General features: G+C 32.7%; 3 protein-coding genes across 5 annotated transcripts; 1 reads left to right on the forward strand and 2 right to left on the reverse strand.

Annotated features, from left to right (window-relative positions):
- Nucleotides 1-11: 11 nt before the first annotated feature.
- Nucleotides 12-4,032, reverse strand: LOC125055784. Of its 2 annotated transcripts, none has more exons than XM_047658384.1 (3): nt 3,627-4,032; nt 1,817-2,006; nt 12-356 (listed from the first exon to the last, which is right to left on the reverse strand). In XM_047658384.1, exons 1-3 carry the CDS (start codon nt 3,861-3,863, stop codon nt 58-60), a joined length of 726 nt encoding a protein of 241 aa, XP_047514340.1. In that variant the 5' UTR covers nt 3,864-4,032; the 3' UTR covers nt 12-57. The 2 variants fall into 2 exon arrangements, with proteins under 2 accessions (XP_047514340.1, XP_047514339.1); XM_047658383.1 differs by lacking the exon at nt 3,627-4,032 and adding an exon at nt 2,454-2,866.
- Nucleotides 4,033-9,337: 5,305 nt separating this feature from the next.
- LOC125055783 lies at nt 9,338-27,286 on the forward strand. 2 transcript variants are annotated; one of them, XM_047658382.1, is made up of 18 exons: nt 9,338-9,473; nt 9,734-9,998; nt 13,071-13,202; nt 13,783-13,979; nt 14,358-14,499; nt 14,833-14,926; nt 15,895-16,074; nt 16,828-16,992; nt 18,091-18,253; nt 19,463-19,609; nt 20,339-20,561; nt 21,393-21,623; nt 22,601-22,735; nt 22,796-22,912; nt 23,629-23,821; nt 24,453-24,689; nt 25,567-25,755; nt 26,068-27,286. In XM_047658382.1, the coding sequence occupies exons 3-18, from the start codon at nt 13,072-13,074 to the stop codon at nt 26,236-26,238; spliced, it is 2,715 nt and encodes a 904-aa protein (XP_047514338.1). In that variant the 5' UTR covers nt 9,338-9,473; nt 9,734-9,998; nt 13,071; the 3' UTR covers nt 26,239-27,286. The 2 variants fall into 2 exon arrangements, with proteins under 2 accessions (XP_047514338.1, XP_047514337.1); XM_047658381.1 differs by having other exon boundaries at nt 20,339-20,557; nt 21,386-21,623.
- Nucleotides 10,742-12,554, reverse strand: LOC125055785 (GTP:AMP phosphotransferase AK3, mitochondrial). The gene has a single exon (XM_047658385.1). The coding sequence runs from the start codon at nt 12,044-12,046 to the stop codon at nt 11,387-11,389; it is 660 nt and encodes a 219-aa protein (XP_047514341.1). The 5' UTR covers nt 12,047-12,554; the 3' UTR covers nt 10,742-11,386.
- Nucleotides 27,287-27,821: the final 535 nt, after the last annotated feature.

Genomic DNA, 27,821 nt, shown 5'->3' on the forward strand with positions numbered 1-27,821 from the left:
TAAATACAATATGTGAAAAATAATCTTTATTAAAATATATTTTCATACAAATAACTCTCATTGCGATCTAAAAAATATAAAAATACATGTAATCATAGAATAAAACGAGAAATTCAGGTTGGAAGCTGAATTTTCACAGACACGTTTTAATGAAGAGGTAGAAAGATTTTTCATAGAAAATATATTGTGAATACTGGAAAGATCTTCAGGCGTTAACTGGTTTTCGTTTCTGGCAAGAACAACACTGTACATTTGAGAGTGAGGCAGTCTCATACAAAAGTTAAGAACGAGATGATTGTGCGACACCTTCAGTACTTGTATCACTCCCCCGAAGAATCTGTACATGCTCTCCACAGCTGGAAATATAAAAATTATCGATACATTTTCAATAGAGTCTAAATTAATTGAAATGTTTTTTTAATAAGTCTGATCCTAGTGCTTCAAGGTGAAATGTTCAACTTTGAGGTCATGAGTTCAATCCTCGACTATATATCGACATATATTTCTTCTTATGTATCTTCGAGAAATCAGCCTTTGACTTAAAATATCGACGTGAGTTAAACACCACCGGATGATCAAGGAAACCATGACGAATAAAGAGCATTGTAATACATTGTTGCCTTTTTACTATATACATAATATTGTAATATTTATAATACAAATACGAATTAATTTTTGAAATTCCTAATTTGCAATAAGTTAATATATTTACGCCCTTAAACCGATAGATGATTTTTTGCCACAAAAATATCGCAGGTTCGCAAACAATAGATTCAGGATAGATATATTCGGTAGTAGGCTGATCCATTTTAGAAAATCCTTGTTAAGCGCCTATCGGGTACCTTATCCGCATTGTTAAGCGAATAAGTATTTTTAAATAGGAAACTACAAAAACTACAATTTGAAGTTGGAATAGTAATCTCTATAAATATATATAAAATTCTCGTGTTACCATGTTCGTTTCCATACTCCACCGAAACGGCTTGACCGAATCTTATGACATTTTATATTCATATTCAGTAAGTCTGAGAATCGGTTACTATCTATTTTTCAAACCCCTAAGTGATAAGTGTGATAATTTTTATTTTATAGATATTTTAATTTTTTTATGATACACCATACAAAAATATATAAAACCCTTAATTTTCACCCCTCTACGATCAACCCCTATTTTTTATTATAGTAGATAGTTATATTTATTAAACTAGCCGTTTCGCGCCCGCTTTGCTGGACGAATTAAAATAAATTTTATGTTTCATTATTTTATTTTTTTTCATATTTTTATTATTCTTCTTTTTAACTTCCCGCTAAGAAAATTGAAATATTTCGAAAATCGAGTTTTTAACAGATGTTGACGTTTTGCGGTTCTAGGAAGCCTCTATTGTTTTTATTAGCGGGAAAAATTTTCATAAAAGTAAAACAGAAATAAAAAAATGAAGGAACGTTGGAATTAAAAAAATAAGTAATAAAAATAGCCATAAACCATCAAGGAAAAATTTCGCATCGAATGGTGGTAGTTTCATGTCGATACGATCAGTGGTTTAAGCGTGAAAGAGCCTCAAACGAACACCATTTTCTTTTTATATATATATATAAGATTAAAAAAAATCCTAGAAATAATAAACTCGTACATGGCAAAACGACGATTGCCGGGTCAGCTAGTATTATTATAATTTTTTATAAAATTTATGTTTTTGAAAAATTATAAAATTATGTAATTGTCATGTGTTTAAGAATAGATATTGTAACTTATAATATAGAAAATTTATATGATGTGGTGTACTTTAATAAAATAAATAAACAATATACTACATACATCCGTTTGGCACGTCAGTGGGCCAGAATCCTTTGTGTGAAGTGTTGACTTTGATGTGATAATCATCTTGCCATAGGCCTTCATGCCACTCAAGTACAAAATGCCTGATCCTATATTGTTCAGGGAGTCCATAAGCCTTATTTACGTAGGGCGAGTTCGTCAAGGGCGGGTAGGGCGTGGGCGGCGTGGGCTGAAACGAAAACGTTAACCTTTTGACTCTGACATTTGAATTGTGATAAGCTACTGCAATCATCTAAAGGTCAGCGTGGCATGAATAAATATTTTTTTCTACGGTACACAGTTGACTTCATTTTATTGTCATGTTAAATTTCTTTGTGTTGGAGAGTCTACTTATTGAGAAAAGCAGACCGTTTTGATCCAATTAACGTAGGTAAAAGGTACGGGTATTAAAGTATGAAAACACATAGAATTAGACAGTAAAAAGGTAATCTTTCTTTTTTAATATTTACAGAGGTTGACAATTGATAATTTAATTTGAATAAGGTTTCAATTTGAAAAGTTGCCTGAAAAATATTTATTACGTGTGTAAACAAGGCACTTAAAGAATATTTAACAAGCGTTCGCCAGAGACTACCCATAAGATATATAATACAACGAATTTACACTAAAAACTTACAAGATCTTTAGTAATCAGTCCACCATGGACATAATCTTCAAACTTTCGTATTTGTACAATTGGACAATACGGATTGTAATCTGTCTTAGTTTCATTTAAATCATGATAAATATACTCGTGAATATACCACAAACCGAGAACAGCTTCTTCGTCAAAATCGTGTACAGGATGTAGGTTAGGACAGAATCGCCTATCCACAGCGAACACAAGCGTAACTAACGCTAATATAATCAAATTACGTATACACATATTAACTTTAATTAACCGAAATGGATGTGTAATTAAGTGAGGCAAGACAACAAGTGGTTAATTGAAGGTGGCCCGGTCACACGGACGAAGCGTCATCCGTGCCACGGGAACAGAATTAAACTACTAATTGGCACCTCGACCCCACATCCTTTAAAACTTTACGACATACGTACGTACGTAATTTGAATAATTTTTTCTTAGTATTTTTTTTTTTTTTAAAGAAAATTCACACCAATTGACCTAGTCCCATGCTAAGCTGGTGAAGCTTGTGTTTTGGGTACTAGGCAACGGATATACATATATATTATAGATAGATAGACATATAAATACATATTTAAACACCCAAGACCTAAGCACGACACGAAATGCTCATCACATCGATGTTCGTCTCAGCCGGGGATCGAACCCGGGACCCATGGATTCGCAGTCAGGGGTACTAACCACTAGACCAATGAGTCGTCAAGTAATTGCTATTACTATTTGGAAGAAATCTTAACGAAAAGATCGCTATCGCTATTAAAGTTTTCTGATTATGTACGTAACGAAGTGTTACATATATAATAAGTTTGTAAGTAAACTTCTGTTTGTTTACCAAATACTATAAAGGTTGTTTGGGCAAGTAAATTTGGACATCAGCCAGATAGTTTTGTTATTGGAAGTTTTAGTTTTATATTTATCCTTGTGTAACTGCATTTAATACTTCATTATTTTGAATAAAAAGTAATGCTCCTTAAATAGTAAACGTATTTAAATAAAGAGAAATGTTATTATAAGGTGTCATTTTCAATCCTTTGAATATTTTTGTAAAAGTATCTATATACAATTTAACATGTAATTAAAGTTACAAATAATCGCGACATATGAAGGCAAATTTTACATTAAACATAATTCTAGCATAATAACATTATAATTTCAATGGCTTACCTGAATATATAACTCCTTTATGTCAATATAGAAACATTCATTTGTGTGTTCGACTCTATATTCCCCTTTTACGTGTGGTATTTTTTCGACACCATACCAAATACCAGAAATTTGATCCAAGTCAATATATCCATAATATGGCGACAGATCATCACAATATTTGTGATTCTCGAAATAAAAATTATTTGCATAACACTGAGATAACCCTATGAAGGTAAATAACAAAATAAACTCCATTGGGATAACACAACCCGGATAAAGACGGATCTTTACGGATAAACAACGAGAGATGTACTAGGCGACTATACGTCGCTGAGAGTTGGCTAAAGATAATCAACGGATTTAGAGTGAAACAGATTCCCCCGTGGGCGGGCGTCCAAATGAAACACTCAATTGACATTACAACGCTCCTACTTAACAAGTTAGTCCTTCCTCTATTCGTCTGCTGATTTTAAAAGCTGCAATAGTTAACGAACACAACTAAACATCTTATTGATTACGTCTGAATCCCTCCCAAGAAAGTTTGGGAAGTCGGCACGCAAAGTCCTAAACTTTTATTCGCATTTCCTTTCAGAAATTTCCAAGATTTTCCCCAGTAATGCCTTTGAAATAAGTGCAGAAAATTTTCTCGGCATACTTAACTACCCGGGCGGCAAAAACGCGAGAATGTTGAGTTATAAAAAATCAATACTGGTGACGTAATAGGGTGAGTATGGATTTCACCAGATTGTGGAGCCATCAATATTGATCCAGCATTGTGTGATATCAGTAAGGGGAGCGCAGTATTGTGACGTCATTCTCCAAATTCTGATTGGATGAGACTGAATGACGTTGTCTCCTGGGTTCACGTCGAGGTTGATAGCACAAGGGTTATATGAAACATAGGGGGTTATACTTTACTTAAACTTATGCCAGTTTATACTTAGTATATTATTTATATTGAAACAAATATTATAATAATTTAAATTCTTTATGATTATTTTTACGTTTTTTACAAATACACGCGAAGACTTATAAATAAATTTAACTGTAATTTGATGAATTAGAAATTGAAGAAGATAGAAGAAACAAGTTACACAGATTTATGATTATTTTTATAAATTTATTTTTATTTGATATTATCTCTCCAACAACAAGAGTTAAAAGTTTTTGTTTTTAGTGTGATTAAGAAACATTATGTACAATTAATTGGTATTTAATAAATATAAAGAAATCCTATTTACAAATAATGAGAATAAAAGTACATTTTGGTCCAAGGAAATTTGAACCAAGGAGAAATAATTCAAACGTTAACATTTTAGTTCACATCAGCTATCATAAGTAATAAGGCCGTTTCTCCACTGCTCCGGTCCGGCAAACGTTAATTACCGATCCGATTTAGAAACTCACAACAGTACTTACGTGCTTCTCCACTACTCCGGCATCCGGTTTTTATCGATCCGATAACTTGCTAGATCGGAACGCGGTGTTTTATCGGTCCAAGTATATCCAAGAGGTTAAAAATTATTATTCACAGGTTTATTTATAGTTTCTTTAATTTGAAAGAACCTGGATAGCCTGGACCAAACCAAATTATGTTGCTATTTATTTATATTTTTATACCATAGTAATAGTGAACTGTTTATTAAGTAGATTATAATATTTCAAGATAGACAATATAAAAAAGTAATAAACTAGCCAGGCCAATAAAATATCAGAATTTAGAACGTTTTATTAATAAAATTAAATATTTGGGTTTTAGTTAATATAAGTGTTGCATGATAAATACACAAGTATCGATTATTGTCGGATCGGATATAGTGGAGAAGCGCAATCCGGCCTTCCGATATTTTTCTCATGACTCATTCCGGTATCCGACGTCGGACCGGAGCAGTGGAGAAAGGGCCTAACTTTAAAGTTTTGAGAGTCACTGTAGAGCTACTGTGCTACGCGCTACAGCCTGCCGGCCATAATAGCAAGTTCGTAGGCAAGCTCGTAGCAGAAGGCTACATTGCGATGTAGCCTGTTTGAAGTGTCTATTTTACAATTACAAAAAAATGCAGTATTTTATACTATGTAAGGTGTATTAATTTTATTAATTAATATTAATAAAATTTTTGAATAACGGTTTTTAATTTAAAAAAAATAGATAATCAAGTTATAAAAACATTTAAGTGAAAGCATAATTTTAATAGTAATTCTCATCATGCGCTGTTATTTAGACTATTTTAGCGTTTAATTTTAATGCATGCACTAAGCCTACAATGATGACGTATAAAAACGTCCGGTGACGTAACACAAAGCTACGAGGATACTAGGATAACAAGACAAGTGAAGGGGAGTTTGGGAAATAATAGAGCGCGGGTACGTCGTAGATACTAGTTTGGTGCAATGGGGTAGCAGAATCACAAGTAGGTATAATAGTTGGACTCAACTATCGAGGGTGGTGAGGGTGCTTGGTAATCGATATAAGTTAGTTACGTCACACAGAATACACCAACCATTATAGATATTACTATATTTATTCCCTAAAATTTATTTGTTGGATGCTTTAAACTTTCAAATCCATACTTATAGGAGAGATTTATATTGTGTTTGTAACAAATAAACTGTAAAGTTCGTAAAAAATGTTTCGATTTCGAATACTTTATTTTACCTGAGTATGCTTTTAAGGAGAAAATGGGCCGCTAGATTATTATAATTAATGCTATAGTTAAAGGAGTATTCATTTTATAAATACATATTACGAAGGAATATAAACAAAATCAAAATATATTTTTTTCATGTAGGTAACTTAATATACACTTATAAACATCAGAAAAAACACATATATTACTCATATATATACAGACACTCATATGTATACTAAAAGACAGGAAATATTTACAAAAATAAAATGAAAACTTAAACTTAAACTTAAAATAATTATACAAATATGTTATGTATTGTGTAAGTTTACCCCCCTGTTCTATAAAAAAATAGATTAAATTATAAGGCCAAGTTAATAGAATTTTAGAATTTTTAGGTTTATTACTATTGCGTGAATAAAATAATAGCTCCTAATTAAAATATAAGCTTAACTAAGATCTCAATCTTTATAAAATAAATTAGAAGCTCAATGAAATGGTGACATGAAAGTTTGCATGCATATTACAGTCGAATATTAAGTTTTTTTATCCCAAAGCACTTTTAAATTGTTATATTGCGGGCTACTCGAGGAATTGTGAGGAAGTTGCATGGATCTGGTTAGCGCTGCGCCTACGTGTATATCCTTTCTATAACGCTCTAAAACAATCGGTAAATAATGAACAATAGAGGCAATTGTTTCGGTCGAAAACGTGGAAATAATCTAATCTTTCGTTAATAGACGTTTAGATTATAATGCTGACATTTAGGTGACCTTTATGGAGGCATAAACGCGGTTAAAAACTAAATCGGTTCTTGTCAAAATAACACGATTTTTATTTAGTACTTAAAATGTTGAAATAATGATAAGCTGATTCGAAAATCTGATGGAAAAATAACGTCAATGTTCAAACTAATCAGCAGCAAGAAAGGGTGTGTTCAAATAAATTTTATTTTAAAAGCTCTAATAAAATAAAGCTAAAATAAAACGTATTCAAAAAGCTATCATTTTTTACTATTCTGTTGACAGTTTAAAAAAAAGGAAACTTAACATTTATTTGGCCCATTGCGTATTATGACCATAGTTCACTTGTTAGTTAAAACTAACGAGTTTTTGCATACCATAAATGGTATGCAAAAACTCGTTCTTATTAATAAATCTGTATTAAAAATTAAACAACCCCTTAAATAGTTTTCTTTTCATCCCCATTTCCCCTGCCTACCCCTATCATTGGGCGGCGACAATCACGCACCGAGGGCAATGTTACTAGGGTGTAATAAAATGTTAGAAGTGGCAATTTAAAATTAACTCCAAATACACAGAAAAACAGTGGAAACTTTAGTGACCTTAATTTTTTGCACAAAGCTGAACTTGACTAGATTATATAATATAGACATAGTTAAACTATAACTTTTTTCATTATTTTTATCCATTTGTCTCATGTGTTAAGACCACAATTATATATTTGATGAAAAGTTCGTATAAATTAAGACCTTATTAAATTAAAAATTAATTATTATTTATTTATAAAATAAAATAAAATAGCCTTTATTGCTGTTTCTATCTTACAATAATACTCATTAATTAATACATGCCTAACATAATAACTTTCTAAATACTTTTCTACTAAATTAAATTTAAATTACTTTCGAAGTACTTACTAAATTAAATTGGTTTAATCATTGTATGTTCGGCAACAGGATGTTTGTCTGCAACAGCTTGTCTGTCGACAAAGGCCTCCTCTAAAGATTTCCACGTATTCCTGTCTTTTGCTAAACGAGTCCATACCGGACCAGCTATTTTGTTGAAGTCGTCTTCCCATCTTTTCGTTTGCCTACCTCTTTTTCTTCTTGGATACCATTTATTTAGTGATTTTTTAATTTTGTGAAGATTTATGAATACCATCAACTTTAAGCTAGAAAGTTCAATATCCAATCTTAATCAAATTTCTTATGCATTAAGGCTGACACTCCGCCCCTACCCGCCCAGAAATTGTCTCTAGGGCGGCAACAATTTTAAGCGGGCGCCTTTGATACTAGGACATTAGAAACCTGAAGAAAATAGTCATTATTGATTCAGGTCTTGAATAGACGAGTAACGAAATGGGGATAGAAAGTTCTGAGCATGCGCGTTGCAGTTCAGACATGGTGTATTCCAATCAACTATATACTTATCTGTTTACCGATAAAACTATCATCTAAGTGGCTATTAAAGTAATATAAATAACTAATAATTATGTCCAAGCACATGTTCACTAATATAATACCTACTATAAACAAGACAAAATTTATTACGGATTATATACAACATATATATATACTAGCAGACTCGGCCAACCGTTGCTGTGGCTAAGGTTTTATAAGGTTCTATATTATAGTGGTAAACTAATCAAGGGAAACGGTAGGAGAACACCAGTCATGGGGACCACCATACTTTTTGGTTGCTATGCCATTCAATTGTAGCTTAACAGCTTACTTTCAACACAGCGCCATCTGTTAGAATTGGGACTATCAAATAATAAACAAATATTTTGCAATAAAATAATATTGCGGGTATAAATTGAGATGTAAGCTATCCTCTTTTAAGTTGGATCAAACTACAGACACACAGTGTGCAAATTTGATTGATATCGGTTCGGTAGTTTAGGAGTCCATAGCGGACAAACAACGTGACACGTAATTTATATATATTAAGATTTAAAGTAGGAGAGAAAAATAATGATGTGTAATCTTAAGTGTGTCACCGTAAAGTACATAAAATGTAGCCGTAAGTTCCCAAAATCCTACCTTAAGGAATATTATCGTAAACAGAAAGCCTTAGCAATGTTGCTAATACTTAGAGATTATCATGTCACAGACAGGTTTATATTTATAAATATGAAATGCCTAACCACCTAACCCAATTACGCTCTCGTCTTGACACCTAAGCGTTCTAAGCGATTATAAAACCGCTGACGTAACCAAGATATTAATATAATATTCTACGAGCACATCAACACGTGATGAGGATGGGGAGTAAAGCCTTCGTACGGCATCGTAGGTCATGACGTGACGCCAATGACGTCACTACAGGGGTGGAGGTGCCCTGCCAGGGTAGATGCCCCCCGGAGAAAGTCGGCGTCAGTACGGTTTCCGACGACTTTCCAACTGCACGTTTCAGAATGCTGAAATTTACGTGCGTTCAGTGTATAAGATAGTGTAACAAATAATTTCAGTGCAGTAAATTTGGTTCCGTTTTTCTAGGTAATTTTGTTTAGATCCAAAATATGCCGCAACTTTTTGTAATTGATTTCAAATTCGTATTATTGCGAAAAAATATTTTAAATTTCGCTTTATTTCTCAATAAATACAGTTCTTCAGGCCAAAGTATTATTTAAAAGCTCTTAAAAACAGATTATTAATTAATAATCCTATTTATTATATTTAATAATTCAAACAGAAACACATCGTATTGGTGTCTACAAATTCCGATAATCCGAGTTTTATTTACAATCTAATTTCAGTGGCGATGTACGAAAGCTCCTAAAAATAGCCGGGAACCGCGCGCTCGCGTCGCCCGCAACGACTCTCGTTTTTCACTACTCACACTATTTCTGTCTATAAAAAAACTATTCAGAAATTATATGCTAAGAAAATTACTTGGACGTGTGTGCAGACAATGAAAAAGAAACAAAAAGTGCGCAAAAAACCAATGGTCGCGCGGCGACAGTGAAACTTATGTTTTATAGTGTCCCTTTGTGTGCTTCTTTATGTAAAACTTGCCAAAAAGTAAGTATTTTAAGCACATAATTCTAGCAATAACTCACTAATAATTTTGATATTAGGTTACTTCCTTGACATACTTCCCCATTTGGACTGGAACGATGATCTCAAAATGTCAACGGCCACTGACGTGAGAACCGCTAACCAGCGAAATGATATATACCTAGTCTGTACGAAGGTATACCTGACAAATTACAGAATAACAATGAGATCCTAAATCACTGTCTGACGCTGTCCACTTGATCTCACATAAACATCTAAACCGACTTGTATGAAAATCGTGTTTTAGTTTTCAATTAAAATATCTGAAAGTCTACCTAATATCAGACTTGACTAGCTCTTGACCTAAGCTTAATTATATTTGAACTCTTCATATATGATAGATGTTTTATGAGTGCAGAGTTAATTTCTTTAAATTGCTTTAATTTGGCTTCTATGTCTATTTTATTTTGACTAATAGCAAATAAAACTTGATTTTAAATATATTAAGCAAATTTAATAACACCTCTCTAAAATTATTAAAACTACAACAGCAACAATAACAATCCTTACTATTACACAAACTCCATGTAATTCTAATATCAATGATTTAAAAAAATGTAAACAATAACCCCCCTATTCATAAAAAATACAGAGTAACACAGTAAAAACAGTTTCAAGAATTTTACAGAATAATGAAGATAGAAAGAGTAAGAAGAGTGCAATTAAACTTCAGTTTTTATGAATAATGGGTAAAATAAAACAAATACTTCAAAAATATTATACAAGATAAAATACAGTACATCATCTTACATACACCATTAAAATTAATTAGTATTAATAAGGCACAGGTGAATTATAGGTTTTTTAAACTTAGAAATTAAAATGTATATAGATTAACCAATCTAGTTCAAAACTGATTCAGTATTCAAGTACCATATTACATGATTACATAAAAATTATACTTAGGCTAAACAAACACAAAATATATTTTTAAAGTTCCTAAAATTTTAACAGTTATCCTTGAAATGATGTCTAAATATTAGCCTTAATATCCCTTAATATTAATGGTTTATGATACAAAAAGTGTACGCATTAAAAAGGTACAAGTTATTCTTCCATTATAATAGAAGTGTTGAGCATGACAGTTAGCTTTTTTAATCTTTGGATACTTTGTGCAACACACTTACAAAAACATAATTATTTATATTTGTACATATATTGACTAGGATCAACTGCCGTAAGACAATATAATATAATATGTAATTCATAATACTAAGTGATATAAGTTTAATATTGTGCTATATATTGGAAGACATTGTATAGTAAATATTTATCAAAATCATGTTTCTAAATATTTTGCTTTACCTTATATTAACCCCTTTTCAATGTCAGTTAATGTTAAAAAAGCAAACTTATGTTTTTTTTAACAAATTGTCCATATAGTCAGTAATTTTAGGCCATATTTCATCAGATGTTCTGCCTTCAAAGTGTTTAATAATACCCTTTCCTTTATAAAAATCAATGACTGGTTTTGTCATACTTTCATAAATCTCTAAGCGTTTCTTTACAGCCTCCGGCTTATCATCTGGCCTCTGCATTAAAGCTTCTCCAGTCTCATCATCTTTTCCCATCACTTTAGGTGTGTTAAAACCTATATTATACACCCTTCCAGATGGTAAATGCACCCATCGGTTTTTGACTCTGTCTATTATAACTTCAAATGGAACTACAAGGTTAAGTACAATGTCAACAGGTTTAACTTTCCACAGGGCATCAGCCTGTGTTACTGTCCTAGGAAAACCATCTAATAACCATGGTTTATTCTCTACTCGCTTCAATTCCGTTACCATAAAATTTATCATTACATCATCCGGTACCAGCTTACCTTCATTTAAGTAACTTTTAACTTTTTTGCCAAGATCTGTTTGCTTTTCTATGTGGTCCCTTAACTTGTCTCCACTTGAAACATGTTCAAGCCCATACCTTTTTACTAATCGAGACGATATTGTGCCTTTTCCTGATGCTGGAGCCCCCAAAATCAATGTTTTCAATAATTTAGTTTTTATCTGCATTGTGGTTTTATTGGTAAAAATAAATTATACTATTTAGTAAATTTTTATAAAGAAACTTACATAAATGTTTATTATCAGCTATTCAACTTTTTATCTTTTTATATTTCGTTGTGATAAGATTGTCTTATAAGTTCGATCTGTTTGTATTGGTTTTATTTAAGATTATGAATAAAAACTATTGTTAAACACATACATAACTCAATCACATAAGCCAGCACCATTTATATAATACTTTAATAGCACAGTTACTGGTGAAAAGAAATGACTTAATGAGCGTAACGTCATAACTCATAATAACTTTGTCCTTAAGATAATCTGCTTAATTAATTTTTATTGCTGTTTTGTTTTGTCAATGGACTTTGGAGTTTGGATTGGACTTTAGACTAGAGTTATCAATGAAATTTTGAACTTGATATATGAATTAATGTTGTGACATTTGAATTTCGAATCTATTTCTGACACTTGATAATTTGCTAAATGTCGTGCACGTCAAACTCAATCCGAAGAACTGCGAAATACACCGACTGTAATGGCGCGCAGCGCGGCGGCGCCAGTCTCTGAGCTATACGAAAATGTACTAACGGTTGCTTCAAAGTTCAGTTTCAATAACATTGTTTAAATCTTGCTTATAGTATGAAACGATTGTTGTACCTTCTTTTACTATTGAACAATGTTATATATTACGGCATAGATCAACTATTACACATTATTAATATATTCTGCACGTAAGGCTTGGGGCCTTAGTCAAGATGCCTTAACAGTAGTGTATGTAGAAAGTCAAAAACTAAAATTGTATGAAAACTTTTCGACACGAACTGTCATTCCCATACAAATTTAGTTTTCGACCTTCTACATACACTACTGTTAAGGCATCTTGACTAAGGCCCCTGTATTTCCTATACGTTTCCTACAAGTGTTGGCAAAAAATATCAAACTTCGCAGAACGAAAGAGATGTGAAAGGTCAAAACTATTTTTAAGTTTATTTATAAATATTCTTAGCTACAAATCGATATGGTTTTCCAGAATGGCGCTTGTCATGTTACCTTGCGACCTCCCTTGGTGGACATCTGTCCAACGCCACTTGAAACATCTTCTCGTAGCCTCCTCATCAACAAAGCTCACAGCTAGTATGCTTAAAATTCACGATATGTGCAAGTAAGTTAAATTTAGCTCATTGGATTGATAATTTTATATTTTTTAAGAGTAAGATTCAAACTCAAGACTAACAGTTAAGTATGACTTCCGGATGCCAAAAACGCATTATATATATCAGCATTAACTTTCCACAGGGCATCAGTCCTAAGAAAACCATTTAATAAAGATGGTTTAGCTAGCCACGGGTCAATGTAATTACTACTTTTTGTTGGATCGACACTATAATGTCGTTAACAGTTCGTTCTCGGTCCGATCTCTGGTGTAATAATATTTATATATAATTTGGATTCTACCTGAACTTGACTGTTACGGATGGTATGAATGTACATATTATAACACATTTATTTAATAATATTTTACTCGAGAGCGAACCGCGAAAGAATCGTGAGCGGCATTAAAGTATAGGTGCAGCCTTATTCGCCAGGAACTTTTTTTCACAGAGCATGGGTAAACGGGCAGCAGGCTCACCTGATGTTAAGTGATAGCCCATGACACTCACATTTCCAGAAGGCTCGCAATTGCGTCGCCGGCACCATAACATGTAGTTGTTAGTAATAATAAATAATTAACTTTTTTACAGTATCGGCATAGACCCTGATGACGATATTAAAGACCCTGATCTCTTGAAAGGCTTTGAGCAGTTCCTGGAACAAGAATTAAGTGATGAGGAAAGAGCAAACTTTTTGGATAACACTATACGCATTATGGTTAATAGAGCATTGCATCTGAAGAAGTGGCGCCCTCCCAAAGGACTTGTTTTCAGTTTACAACAGCAAAGTTGGTAACAATGCATTTACTCATTAATATATCGATGTATACGCTCTTGAACTACCAATTATGTATAAAAATAGTTTGGTTTCATTAAAAATTTTACGCTAATATGAGAAATGAAAAATTGCCATAGACCACTCTATTCTTTATTTTAAAAAACATACCCGTAGACTTTTGTTTTTTACGAAAAAGAAAGAAAAAAATGAACGCACCCAATTAAACCACCTGGCTATTGCTTTCCGTAATTTAGATGAAACAATGATTAAGTCGGCCACGCACACCGTTCTCACTATACAAAGACGCAATCTAGGAATTAAATAGAATCCTTTATGTATTATTTTTTGAAATTTATTCCATTTTTTAAATATATTTGTGTAATTTTAGGTGATGTAACTGAACTGGACTACAATTTGGTTTCATCTCTCATCGCTCACGCTTTTTTTTCAACGTTTCCGAAAAGAACGCTCAAAACACACCCGACATTACAAGACTTCAACTTTACGCATTTTTTTAAGAATTTACACAGGTAATAAATCTACCCTCAATGTGGGTAGACACAAAATTTCTACTTTCCTAATATCTAAGTCTTGAACCAGATTCCCATAGTTTAAAATAATACTATTTTCTAATAATTGTTTGTCTTATGAAAAAAAATCATCTTAATTTACTAAATAAACATTTATTTTACGAAGTGGGAGTGTGTCTGTCGAATGTGGTTTCTAAATCGAAACTTTGATAAAATAAATATAACGAATGATTTATATTTATTTTATCAAAGTTTAATGTTACCCGTGCCCCGAATGTTACTAAAAATAAATTTATCATAAATGCCAGGTAAGCTCTTCGTAATTGGTTTCAGAAAATCTCAACGGAATAAACTAAAAAGCCTTTTACATTATTTTGAGTGGCTGGATAAAAATAGTAACGAAGGTTCTATAAAATTAAGTAGACAGGTAAGGTCATACCGATATTTCATATTTTCGCTTGGTTTTTACCATTCGGAGTTATTAGATGTTTTGACATACTAAAGCCGCATTTACATTTATCTGACGTGTTGTGTTGTGATGCATCAGAACGGTATCAGTTTCATACATTTAATATGGAAGCGTTCACATTTATTCAATGCGGTGTGTTATGACGGCTTCTGATGTGTCGTGTCACAGGCGATCCCGGTCCGCGTCAGAAAGGGTGAGGTGCGGGGGGCGGTGCCGTGAGACGTCATACCGCATCAGACTAGTGTGCACGCGCCAGTGTTGTGTTATTACGCGTCAGAAATGGACGAAGAGCAACTAATTGAATACGTAAGACAATTTAAAGTGATTTATAATCCAAAATGTAAAGAATATAAAGATCAAGTTATGAGAGTAGCTATTTGGGAAGAGATAGGAGAAAAAATGAAACAACAAAAATGAATCTGAATCGGATGATTCTTGAAAAAACATTGCAAATGTGTGAACTCTCTGGGAGTCAAGACGGAACTGATACAAAAAACCGTCATAATGCATCATAACACGTCATATCAATGTGAACAGTAGCCATCACAACAGAGAGCATCACAACACAACACGTCAGATAAATATAAATGCGGCTTAACGTAGTATGACATTACACATAACTGTTTATAATGACATCGTTTAAAAACGCACAAACATAGAGTATTAACAATATTTTAATCTACATAATAATGAAAAATGGAAGTCTAAAATAAATTTAAAAAGTTTGGTCCCTATTTAGCATTTTCCCGCTGTATTGCGAAATTTATTCGTTAAGTGAGAAAAGCACTATTATTTTTAATTATATTTTGACAAAGTGCATTACAAAATATTATGTCACATACTTACGATACGAAAGATGTTATGTTCTTATTTGTTTTGTATTTATTAGCTCCAATATTAAATATATAAGAAATTTTCTTCTCAAGGTACTAACCTCAAGGCAATGGTTAACAATAGAAGACTGGCTGGAATGTTCTTTGCCCTTGTGTAAGCTTATGGTGAGGCATGAGGGTAGACCTGAGAGATGTGAGAACGATGACGCAATCAGAGTATGCTTCTCATCAAGTCGGATAGGTGGTGATGTACTTATAGATGGAGAGTCCCAGGTATATATTACTTACTACTACATGACCCGGTAAACTTTGAATCAGATACATAATATACTCGTACTTGTGCCAATACTTAATACAACACTTTTAAAACAGACCAAAGAGATCGGATTTCTTACTACAACTATGAAACACAAATGTCTGTAGGAATCTATAAATAATTTAATAAATATATGACAAGTGACAATTTTTTATTTCTAATTGACATCAAATAATTCCCATTTTACTTATTATTTATGTTTCCCACCGGTTGGTTTAAAAGTCACTGAACTTTCAGAAATATTTCAAGACCATAATTAGCCAAATCAATACAGGCATTCTCGAGCTTTTGTGAGGCAAACGAACAGCAATTCATTTTTATATAAATATAAGATAATGTACTGTAGCTTAGTTGGTAATGCTTACCCTGGGTTCGATCCCCGATGAGACAAAAATATTTCAGGTGCACAGAACGCTGATTTTTTTAGCCAAAAATAACCGATTTTTTGGCTATTTGTTTACGAGCCCTTTTACAAATATTGTCGTTGAAAAATCGAAAAATATAGTCAAACCATTTGGACTGTATAAAAAATATTATTCATTTACGTTTTATGTTGTTATATTATAATGATAAATAATGAATTTAATATTTATTGTAAAACCACGCCTATTAGATTATTGTAAAATATGTATATTATAATAACTTTGATAATTCACTTTTAAATTATACATTAAAAAACATTTTGATTATTAAAAAATATATTACCGCAGGAAACCCTATCAATGTTTATGATGCCCGAATTACTACCTGCAATGTTATCCGTCGAAGCGCTAGAAGACAACGAAGTTTTAAAAGTAGAAGGTGTTAGAATGTTTAGCAGAATTAGTGACAGGAAATCGAAAGCTAATATAGAACTATTATCTGAACCGAAGACGGTAAGTTATTCATCATGCTTCAATATTTCACTTAAGCATGACCACAGTATAATCAAACAGACAGCTGACATTGACAGCGCGGAATAACGCCAGTTCCTGTTAACCACAAAGAATCAAAAAAGTTCCTAGTTCGAATATAATAAAGACCTCTAGTTCGAATTCTTCGCAAATTTAACAGAATAAACACTACTTATCCAGAGCTTAATATATTCTGTAGTGGGCTGATCAATTAAAAAAAAAAAAAATTTATGCGCCTATTGGGGTACCTAACTCGCTACTCTCCTCCTAAATTTGAAAGTGTTATATTTATTTTTACTTTTTGTAGAATTTATGTTCAGCATAATTGTCATGTATTTTAGATTAAGCATAGATCAGATTTACTGTAGATAATGCATTGTATGTGATGTGGGTGCTTTAATAAATAAATAAAAATAAAGAAAAGAACTGTTTGCGGCCGTTGCTACACACATACACACACACATTTTAACTTAAAATCATAATCCTTAATACCTCGCCTCCTCGCCTCAGCCTCCTCGATATGTCCTTAACACGAACAAAGGCATACAATTGTCAGTCTTATAAGGATAAAATTACCTAGTATGGGAATAATGAGAGAGGTTAGACTGTGGACACTTTGCCTTTAAATAGTTCACAATACGCATAAACTCTCAGTAACAAATTATAAAATTGAGGGCGTAACTACTAAATAAAATGACAAAAATATAATCAAATTCAAGTGCGTCTAGCATATGCCAAGCGAAACAAAATAGGAGGATCAGTATTTTGAATATTACCATACAATTTGTATAGTTCACCACGCGTATGCATGTTCTTGCTTATATTTGGTTCCAAATATGCCCACGAAATTCTTCTCCAGTTTCCCACACAAAAACTTGCTTTTCTTGTATTATAAGGACTATTCCATTTTAATAAGCTAAGATTATGGTTAAATATTCACTCACGTAACTGAGAGATTAATAAATTTACTGGTATAAAGTATGTAACATCTCATTTAAAATTCTACTTGTTGACTCTTCCCGTACTATATTAACTTTTTGATGTAGCAAAAAAGTGGGCTTCATATTTAAATTGTTCCAGGTCAATGTATGTTTGATGGACGCAGAAGATTATAGTGCACTCCCAGCAAGTCAATGGGAAGAAGACAATATTTTGAGAGAACTAAACAAGAGTCTTTTGGCTTTCCACCAGTCACCAACTAAGAGTCGAGATTCTAAACATGATAGAAGATTATCCCCTATTGGTATATAACTAATTTTTGACTTAAAATTATAATCTAAATAAATAAAAATGAACCGCAAAATATTTTGCTAAGCGCTGAGACGGCTGGACCAATTTGAGTATTTTTATTTATTCCTTGAAGAAAGTAAGGAAGTGAGGAAAGTATTAATGGAGAGAAAAATTTGTAAAAAAATTAAAAATTTAGTTTTAGTTAGTACTTAGTTTTTTTTCGAAAAAGCGAACAGTCTCTATGGGTACATGTCCAAATGTTCCATATGTTGGTATGTAGCTACTAAAGGCAGGTAAATAATTTATATCAAATTAAGGCGAAACGAAGTTCGCGGTACCTAGCATAAACAAATAAAAATTATTTTTAAATTATTCGTTTGTTAATCCAGCAATAATAACGGGTTGGCATAGGTTAGAGCATAGAAATAAGAAACTATAACTATAGATTAAGCTTGGCGCGTTTCGTTTCATTGTGATTGGTCAAGCGTATGACGGAACGATTCGCATGTCTTTGATTGGATAGAGACGGGCCGTGCTTCTATTTTCGTGTTTCATTCTCACTCCTATGAAGGTTCAGCTGGTTAATTACGATGGTTATCAAGTACTCGTGTACTTTTATGGACACATCTATAAAATTATTATAGTTACCTAACCATATTTGATTCCATTCAATGATTCCTATAATATTAAATTAACATAAGAATATTTAATAATCATCAAGTCCAGGCAGCATACGAAATTCCACCTGTAATCACCTCGACGTCCGCCGTTCCACAACTGAGCGATTATTAAGGCAGTTTTTGCCGCGCACTACAACTATGTGGAACCAGTAGCGCACTGAAGTATTTTCGAACCAATTCGACTTAGGGCCTGATTCTTTAAAGGCCGGCAACGCATTTGCGAGTGACAACGCGAGTGTCTGGGGGCGGCAGTATCACTTAACATCGGATGAGCCTCCTGCCCATTTGCCGTTATATAAAAAAAATAGAATTCTGAAATATTAATTTGTTTCACTGGTGTCGTGTTTAATAAAGTTGAATGTTTTCCAATCCAATTAATAATTACTTTTTATGTTATGGTAAAGAAATTATAGCTAAGACATGTATATTGGAAATTAATCGCGTTTGCCGACGTTTAATTAACGTTGTTGGAAGTGGGAAGAAAAATGGAAGTTCAGCGTTAGTAGTTTCGTAAGTTATGATTTATGGTATTTGTCTTACAGGTGAATCTTTTAGCCTATCACCAACAGACGTGGAAGCGACTGTCATGATAAAACAAGCGTCTTCGTGCAGTACCATTAACAGTCTAAACAGCAGAAGTCCATCACCTCAGAACTATTGTGCTGCAACGCTTAATTTGAATGATCCCAGTGAGTTATACGTTAAGTTTATTGTCTATATTATTTTTATAGCGAATATGGTAGAATATATTATAATATATATATAATATATGTAAGAATATATGGTGAAGTGGCTGAATGGAGAGCTAAATGTCTCAACTGCGTATGAATTAAGAAAATTGCCAGGAAAAGGGCAATTTATTAAGTTTTTTCAACGGATTAGGTTTTTTAAAGAACAGGGGCAAACGGGGAGAAAGCTTAGCTGATGTTAAGTGATACCGCCGTCAATAACAAAGGGGTCGCGAGCGCGTTGTCGGGCTTTCGAAATTATCGCAATTAATAAATTTTTGGTACGTTCCATAAATTACATTTTGCGCAATCTTTTTTAAATGAAATCTTTTAAATAGATATTTTATATATGTCACCGTAAAATTGTAAACACCGTTAGATTGTAATTTATCTCGCGAGATTGTAATTAGTTAATTTACCGAGAATGTCACATCACTTATAACCAATAGAAAACGAGAATGTCACATCTCTTATAACCAATAGAAAAGTAGAAAATGGCCGTTTCACAATTTGACGGTTTCACTTCGATAGATTACAATCTACCGAATAATAATACGTTAAATTGTAAGCAGTACGCTGAGGTTCACAATCTTTCGACAGTTTATAATCTTGCGAGATAGATTACAATCTAACGGTATTTACAATTTTACGTTAACATATATATCTTTAAAATAGAGATATCTTTTTTAGGTTTAGAACTTCAAAAGCAAAAATGCTGGTTATCCCCCGATGCGGGTACATTAAATAATCGTCGCGGTAGATTTATTGTACTTGGATCGTCAGGGGAGTGTTTGCCGGTTACGAGAAATTCTGGACTTCAGACAGCTGAAACTCAGGAAGACAGTCTTTATTCCAGCTGCAATTCTAGCGATGATGAGTTCCATAGTGCGAATAGCAGCTTTGATGATGGTAAGTTTTGTGCTTACGGTCCTTAGGAGATCTTCATGTCTGTAATACACATACTTCCTTTGAGTCCCGATACATTGTTAGATATATAAACTTTGCTGACCAGTTTTACAGTGTTTTTATGGTAGGTATTTTTCATATTCTTTATTTAAATTTTAAACAATTTTCACATACAATAGCTGTTTTAAATTTATTATAATATTCTAATTATATATAAGGTTAGTGACTTAAAGTATAGTGACATGTTAATGATATATTTTTTGCGTATTTATTTACACTTTACATTAAATTCAAAACTCTATTCAAGCCTAGAATAGCTTGCTAATTTTATCTATAATACTGTGTGTACACTCTTCTGTTTATGAATTTTTGTATCATATTTGTTGTAAGTGCAAGGTTAAAAAACAACGTACTACCCGTTCCGTCCGTTGACAATGTAAACAAATTTTTAATTTTGATTGAAACATCAGTGACATATAAAGTATAGTAAGGGCTAGTTGATGTAGTTCTTATGGTAGGAAATTAAACACTCCAATGATGACTTGATTCACTATAATTCACTTCACTGAATTTACATAAACTGTATAACTTCAAACTTGAACAAAGAAAATTGCCCGTGCGCATGTATCATCTCTTTTATAATCTATTCCCTACTCCGACTCGACCATCCCACTTCGGGGAGATGTTCGAGTCAATTCGTAAACAACCGAACGAGTCAAATGAGTAACTATTGCACATGCGCACTTGTAGCAAGATTCTTAATAATATTTCATAAAAAATGTTTAGAATTTAATTAAATAAATATTAAAAGCTAAGAATACTTACTTTTAGCGGGTAGTGAAGACGAAGGTCGAGGCGAGAGCGGTCGTCCAAATTCATTCCAGTACTCAAAAGAACTGTCCACCGAGGAAAGGAGATTGAGTTTCGCCTCTCGCCTTAGAGACGCGCTTAAGAGAGAGGCAGAAACCTCTTGCACGACCAGTACCACGGGAGACTGGTCAACAGATAGTTCCAGTTATGCAGTAGGTGTCAGTATATCGGGGGCTGAAGTTAATGACAATGATATTAGGTATGTTTTTTACTGAATGTACCATTTGGTCATAAGTTTTGTTTTGTAGAACAATAAACAACAATGTTACTCTTTGGGTCTCGTAACTAGAAAAATTATATCAGGTGGTTTTAGCCAAACTTTGCGATTCACATAATCGATATTTCTTATGATTCCATCTTATTTATTCGACTACACTCACGAACTCGTCTTGAAGAAGATCAGAGTCGTACATTTCGGATTTGCAGAAGCAATTTAAAATCATCACCATACTATTAATAGAATCGTCTATAATCTATGTCCTCTTTTCTAAAAACTACATCGTTCTTAGTTCCTACAAAGATGTTAAATAGAAGTTCTCAGGGGCTTGCAACTAAATTACTTTGTACGGACGACAGGCGTTACACGCTATCGATAAAAAAAATTATGTGAAAATGGTCATGTCAACGTAAAATTGTAAAAACCGTTAGATTGTAATCTATCTCGCGAGATTGTAATCTATCCTGCGAGATTGTAAACTGTCGAAAAATTGTGAACTCAACGTACTGCTTACTATTTAACGTATTATTATTCGGTAGATTATAATCTATCGAAGTGAAATCATCAAATTGTGAAACGGTACGCACCTCGCGCGCTGATTTATAATAATACATAACTTCAATCCGGTTAAACAGTTTTTTCTTTAATACGTTAAATTGTAAGCAGTACCTTGAGTTCACAATCTTTCGACAGTTTATAATCTCGCGAGATAGATTACAATCTAACGGTATTTACAATTTTACGTTAACAGTCACGTGACAAATCGTGAGCTAATCTGACATTGCTTACACTAGGAATAATACATTTTTATATTCACTATATTTAGCTGCAACACAGGGCTTCGCAAGTGTGTGTGGGACTGGCTTCTGAATAATTTGAAGCACCTATAAATTACTTTAAAAAAAAAATGTTATTGTAAATAGCGCCATCTAGTGGAAAGTGACACACTTCAATTTCAGAGTGAAACGCGGTGGTTCTGTAGGTTTCGTTTTGACTGAGGAGGAAACAGTTGAAAATCGAAAACCTCCAAGGCGTTTACTGTCAAGAAAGGAAACGGGAAACAGTTCGAAATACAGCTTCAGCACAGAATACACGTACGTATGACGTCATATCCTTTTGAACGTTAATAGATTTTATAAAGAAAACTTTTACAGGTCCGAACTAGAAGAGGTTTACGAACAATTTAACCATTGGTTGAATGATCCCATTGTCGATAGTGAAGGCGATAGCAAAAATCGGGAGCTAGACTCAAGAGACTTGGCAGTAATACGGTACGATTTATTTTATATAATTATACATGTGTAGATTACAAAAGATACATTACAAAAATGCATTACTATGTGTAAGATTTGGGAACCCTTTTTGAAGTTATAGCTCTTTTGGCGGTTAGGGAAAAATGATGAGAGTAAATTTTTTCGATGCGCCCGCACACCGTCACAAAAAACCGACACCCTGAAGTTAGCATAGTCAACATTTTAAAATAAATAAGGTTAATTTATTTAATTATGTAGAATTATTTTTTTTGTGATATTTAAATAAACTTTATTTAACTAGATAATGCGTTAGAATAAAACTTTTAATGTATTAAATACCTGTTTTCTATTGTTAGTGTCGTTTTTTCTACAAACGTAGAATAAGGCGAAAGATAAAAAAAATTTAAATCTCGATTTTTATCTTGTTACGTCAAAGAAGTATATAATAACGAACTATGCGAATAACTTCTAATGCGTGTACAGAACACACGTTTTTTTCGTACAATTGTGAATTTTTTAAGCATTTTATAACAACATCTGCCACTTTAAAAAAAAAAGGCATTCCGCGACGCATAATATGCGTATGTATTACTTAGGTACGTACATTACAGCAAATCCAACAAACACCACCAACATGCATTATAAGAGTTATGTATTATATAAACTAAACCTTTCTATACAAAATCGTTTTCACTGAAACGCTGTATTAAAAAAAAACACAAAACCTATTTCAGCTTTGCCGGATCTCTTCTCAAACGAACACTAAGCGAGTCAATGGCAAGTGGAGCTGGAATTGGAGCGGGGGCGGAAGTAGCAGAACTCTATGGAAGAGAAAGAGAAAGGGTTCCACCAAGAAGACTAGCCCTTGCTGCACGATCTTTGTCACTCGAGTTGGCAAGACACCGGCATCGTTTGGCTGCACATCTGGTAATATATAAATAGTTGTATAGTTTTACTAACTTTTAAACTAACTTCTTAATGTTCGTTCCTAAAAAAATTTGTTATCTGTGATTACAAATTGGAATAGGATACAAATTTTAATCATAATCTTTATCACTGTAGAAAAGTCTGATATAAATGGTCATCTCAAATTAAACCTTATTTGAGTTATTAGCTACCTTAGTCTGTGTATGTACAGACTATAGCATCCATAATCCTAACCGTAAATTTAAACTTAGATCATTGAATATATTTTTAGAACTTGTGCTGAGTATGACTCTGGCCTTGTAGACATTATACAGGCTGAATAATTTCCATTTCCTTTATTTAGAATTCACTTTAAATAATAATGATGCTGTTCTGTGGCCTTATGTAAAAATCTGGGGTTTTTTTTTAAATATTTTTACGATGAATTATATTCAAATATTATTTTTTAAAATACATTCTTGTCCCTTTCAATTATTCGGTGTGTTTTTTAGCTTTTCTAAGTTATCCCGTTTAAGAGTCTTCAAACTCATTGGCTCAGGGCTTATAAATAATATGTTAAAACGATTCTGAGACACACTTTCAACTCCTGCTAGATGTATTATACCAATTTAATCCTGGATTAATTTGACAGAGACGTAAAGTAAAAGAATCAATACCCGAAGAGATTATTAAAGAAACGGAAAACGAAAGAGAAACAGATTCAAATAGTAACACAAGATCTCTTAGTGCATCGACTGAGACGAATTCAACTCAGATTTCAAATCCTAGCGTTAGGAAGAAAAAATTAAACTGGGTTGTGAATATGATCGTAGAGACAATAGAAGAAAACGTTGAGTGTGAACCTGTCACGATTAAATTAAAACACAAGGTCAGACTTGCTGGTGTCTGTCGCTAATTCTTCTTTCGTATATTACTAACAATTAACCCAGACCCACGACATTTTAACAGGAAAATCCGTTAAAGAGTCGGTTCATCTATCCTAATGCTCGCTAGCACTTAATATCATAACATTAGGTTTGTTTTCTCTAGTCCTTAATTAAAATCGATCTACAGACTCTCGCGAGGCTCCTTGTCAAGGCCCTCGTCAAGAATATTGGCGACTCTCACTCTCACTCTCGGGTTATTTAGTTGCTCGGTACATCTAGTACAAGATGGACGTAAAACGAAATCATTTTTTCACGTCATTTATTAAGAGAACATATATCCGATTATGTATATGAAAGACATGTTTGCACTCAATTCGGTAAAAGGTATATTTGCACATTGCTAATTTGTGTGGAATTAGAGAAAGCGCTAGTATATATAGCTACAATAGTTTGACAAAGTATTCAACGCCATACGTCTGTGACAAAAAGTAATTTTCACGATCTAGGCATATAATTTTTCACAGTGCAAGTCTTCCAACAAATTTTGCAGGAGTTTCAAGGAGGAACTTTTTAATTTCGTACAAAATATAAATATATATGTGAAATTATCTTTTTTTTTATATAGAACACTAATTAAAAACAATATATTACCATATTAAAATTTACAAATTTCTGGTCGCTTTCTATTAAATTAGCATTTTGCAAACAAAATTAAAATGTGAGAAAATGGTCTAAACACTAGTAGCCTGGCCAATAAAAACAAAAAAACCGTCACAACTCATAGTCCTGATATTGCCTCACACATCCGATTATCATAACCGAATACAGATTAAGCGTGAATGCCGATGGCTTTTGCCTTAAGTTACTTCAACATTTCAGTTAAACGAATTGGCCAACAAAATCGTATCTGGCGGATCATGCAAGCCAGTGGCAACTGGAAACTGGGGTTGTGGATCGCGTCAACGTGGGCATCCCCAATTGAAGCTTCTCTTACAGTGGCTGGCTGCTAGCGTTGCTGGGGTACCAGCACTTTTCTATTATACGTTTGGAAACGAAAATCTATTTAAGGTACGTATATAGCAGTCAATGATTTTTTTTTCTTATACGAAAACAAAGCAATACAGAGCAGGAGATCAAATACAGTTGGTAAATTTTTTCATGTCACTTTTTCTTTATAAGCCAGATGAAGCACGGTTGAGTCATACCCAATTTCATATATGTTTTTCTTTCTGGGTCCAAACACATATTAGAGTTATTAATGGCACACTATTGCGCGTAATTTATAACGTGTATATGTATTTTTTTTATTAAGACATGTCCTAGCTTTTAATGCGTTTAAATTATATTAATAAACATTTTTATTTCGATTATACCTTACAGCTGGACACATTGGTAAGAGTGCTGGTGGATCGAAAGTGGACAGTGGGCCAACTTGCAAGAGCGATGTTAAAATTTTCACGTCAATATCTTCACGAACATCACGTCATTCCCGATAATCACACGTTGTTTGATGAACTCATAGGAATCGAGAAGATACCGGATGATGATTAATCTACAATTAATTAATTTTAATTATTTTTGGCCATTATGAAATATGGTACAAAATGGCGGATTAATGCGATGTTTGAAGCTCCAACAATGCAATATTATAATTTTGTAGTAATTTTAATAAATATTGGAACTTCGAAAGCTACGTTACTATTAACTAAAATGGCGGGATCTTAAATATTGGCGCCATAACATGTAAAAACATTATTCGTATAGCAACTGCTTTACTATATTTTTGTTTTAATTTTGGCTTGTTTTGGAATTGGCCAAGGGGGCATGCACTGTTCCACCGCTGCAGAGAATATTATTTTTAACGACTAATAACGATTTGATGATTTATATTCATAAATATATTTGCGATTTAATTTTTAATACCTTAAGATCTGAATATTAATACATATTATTAATATGTAATAAAATCGTTTCGGTGCTAAAATATATGCAAATGTGTTGCTGTATAGTGTATACAATTAGCTACAAAGTTGCATTTCAAAATTTATTAGTATTTTATTATTTTTCTACATAATCAATCTTTTCACAGATTATAGAATACTCTTAGATTTTCCTGTGTTGTCCTATTTTTATTTCATATTATTGTTTTTATGGTTGGGCTATTCGAATACTTAAAATATTGCAATTTCGATGCATTTACGAGTCAATAGGAAATGAAGTTAATATGTACATAAATATCAAAAGTATTTAGCATAGGAACACATTGATAATAATATAGCTAATGGCAATAGTAATGTAAGACATCTGTCATTAACAATTATAAGCAATATTAAGTTTGATCGGATTTCAGGATATTTTTGTACAAATATGGAATTATAAGAAGACACTCTTAAAAATACTCTTTGCACTTGTATTTTTAGCACAACATACATACGTTGGATTTTCAATTGTTACTGTTAAAAATATCTTGATTTTTTGTTTATCTCGTTAACATTTTGTTTGTTTAAGCAGAAAAGTCTTCCATAGCATGGTTCTCAATGTGTCCAAACTTTAATAATTTATGTAATCATTTATAATACAAAAGATAAAAGAAAACAAAGAGGCGTTTCATTTACCTTACTACTTCCCATGACGATTACGACATTTTAAAGGCGATTTCAGGGAGATTAATCTGCGAATCTGGCGCCTACAAAAGGGACCATCGTGTAATTAAAAATACAGATAATAATTAATAATATACAGAAATTATATTTTAAAATGTCGCACGTCTATTTTATTTAAATGTTAAAAAACTATAACTGTTGAATTTTTTCCTTACAGTTCTACTCTCAAATTTAAGTTTCTTCCAATTGCAGATGAGATCATTATGTTTAAATATGTTTTTGCAATTAATAAATTTTAGGTTACTAAAAATCTGTTCTCTATAATAAAATTTAAAACAATAGGAACTATACTACTGAAATAATATTTTCTTAACTTGGACAAAGCCCGGGCTACAACGCCCAAGCTCAGCCATAGAGCTTGGAATTTATTTCGGATTACTTTCTAAAGTATTGTTGAATACAGCTAGGTTCCACAATACAACCCAGTCACAATTGGGACGTGTTGCTAAGTGTCGTAGATATCCATAAACT

This window comes from Pieris napi, chromosome 14 (assembly GCF_905475465.1).
Source record: "Pieris napi chromosome 14, ilPieNapi1.2, whole genome shotgun sequence".
Taxonomy (NCBI): Eukaryota; Metazoa; Arthropoda; class Insecta; order Lepidoptera; family Pieridae; genus Pieris; species Pieris napi.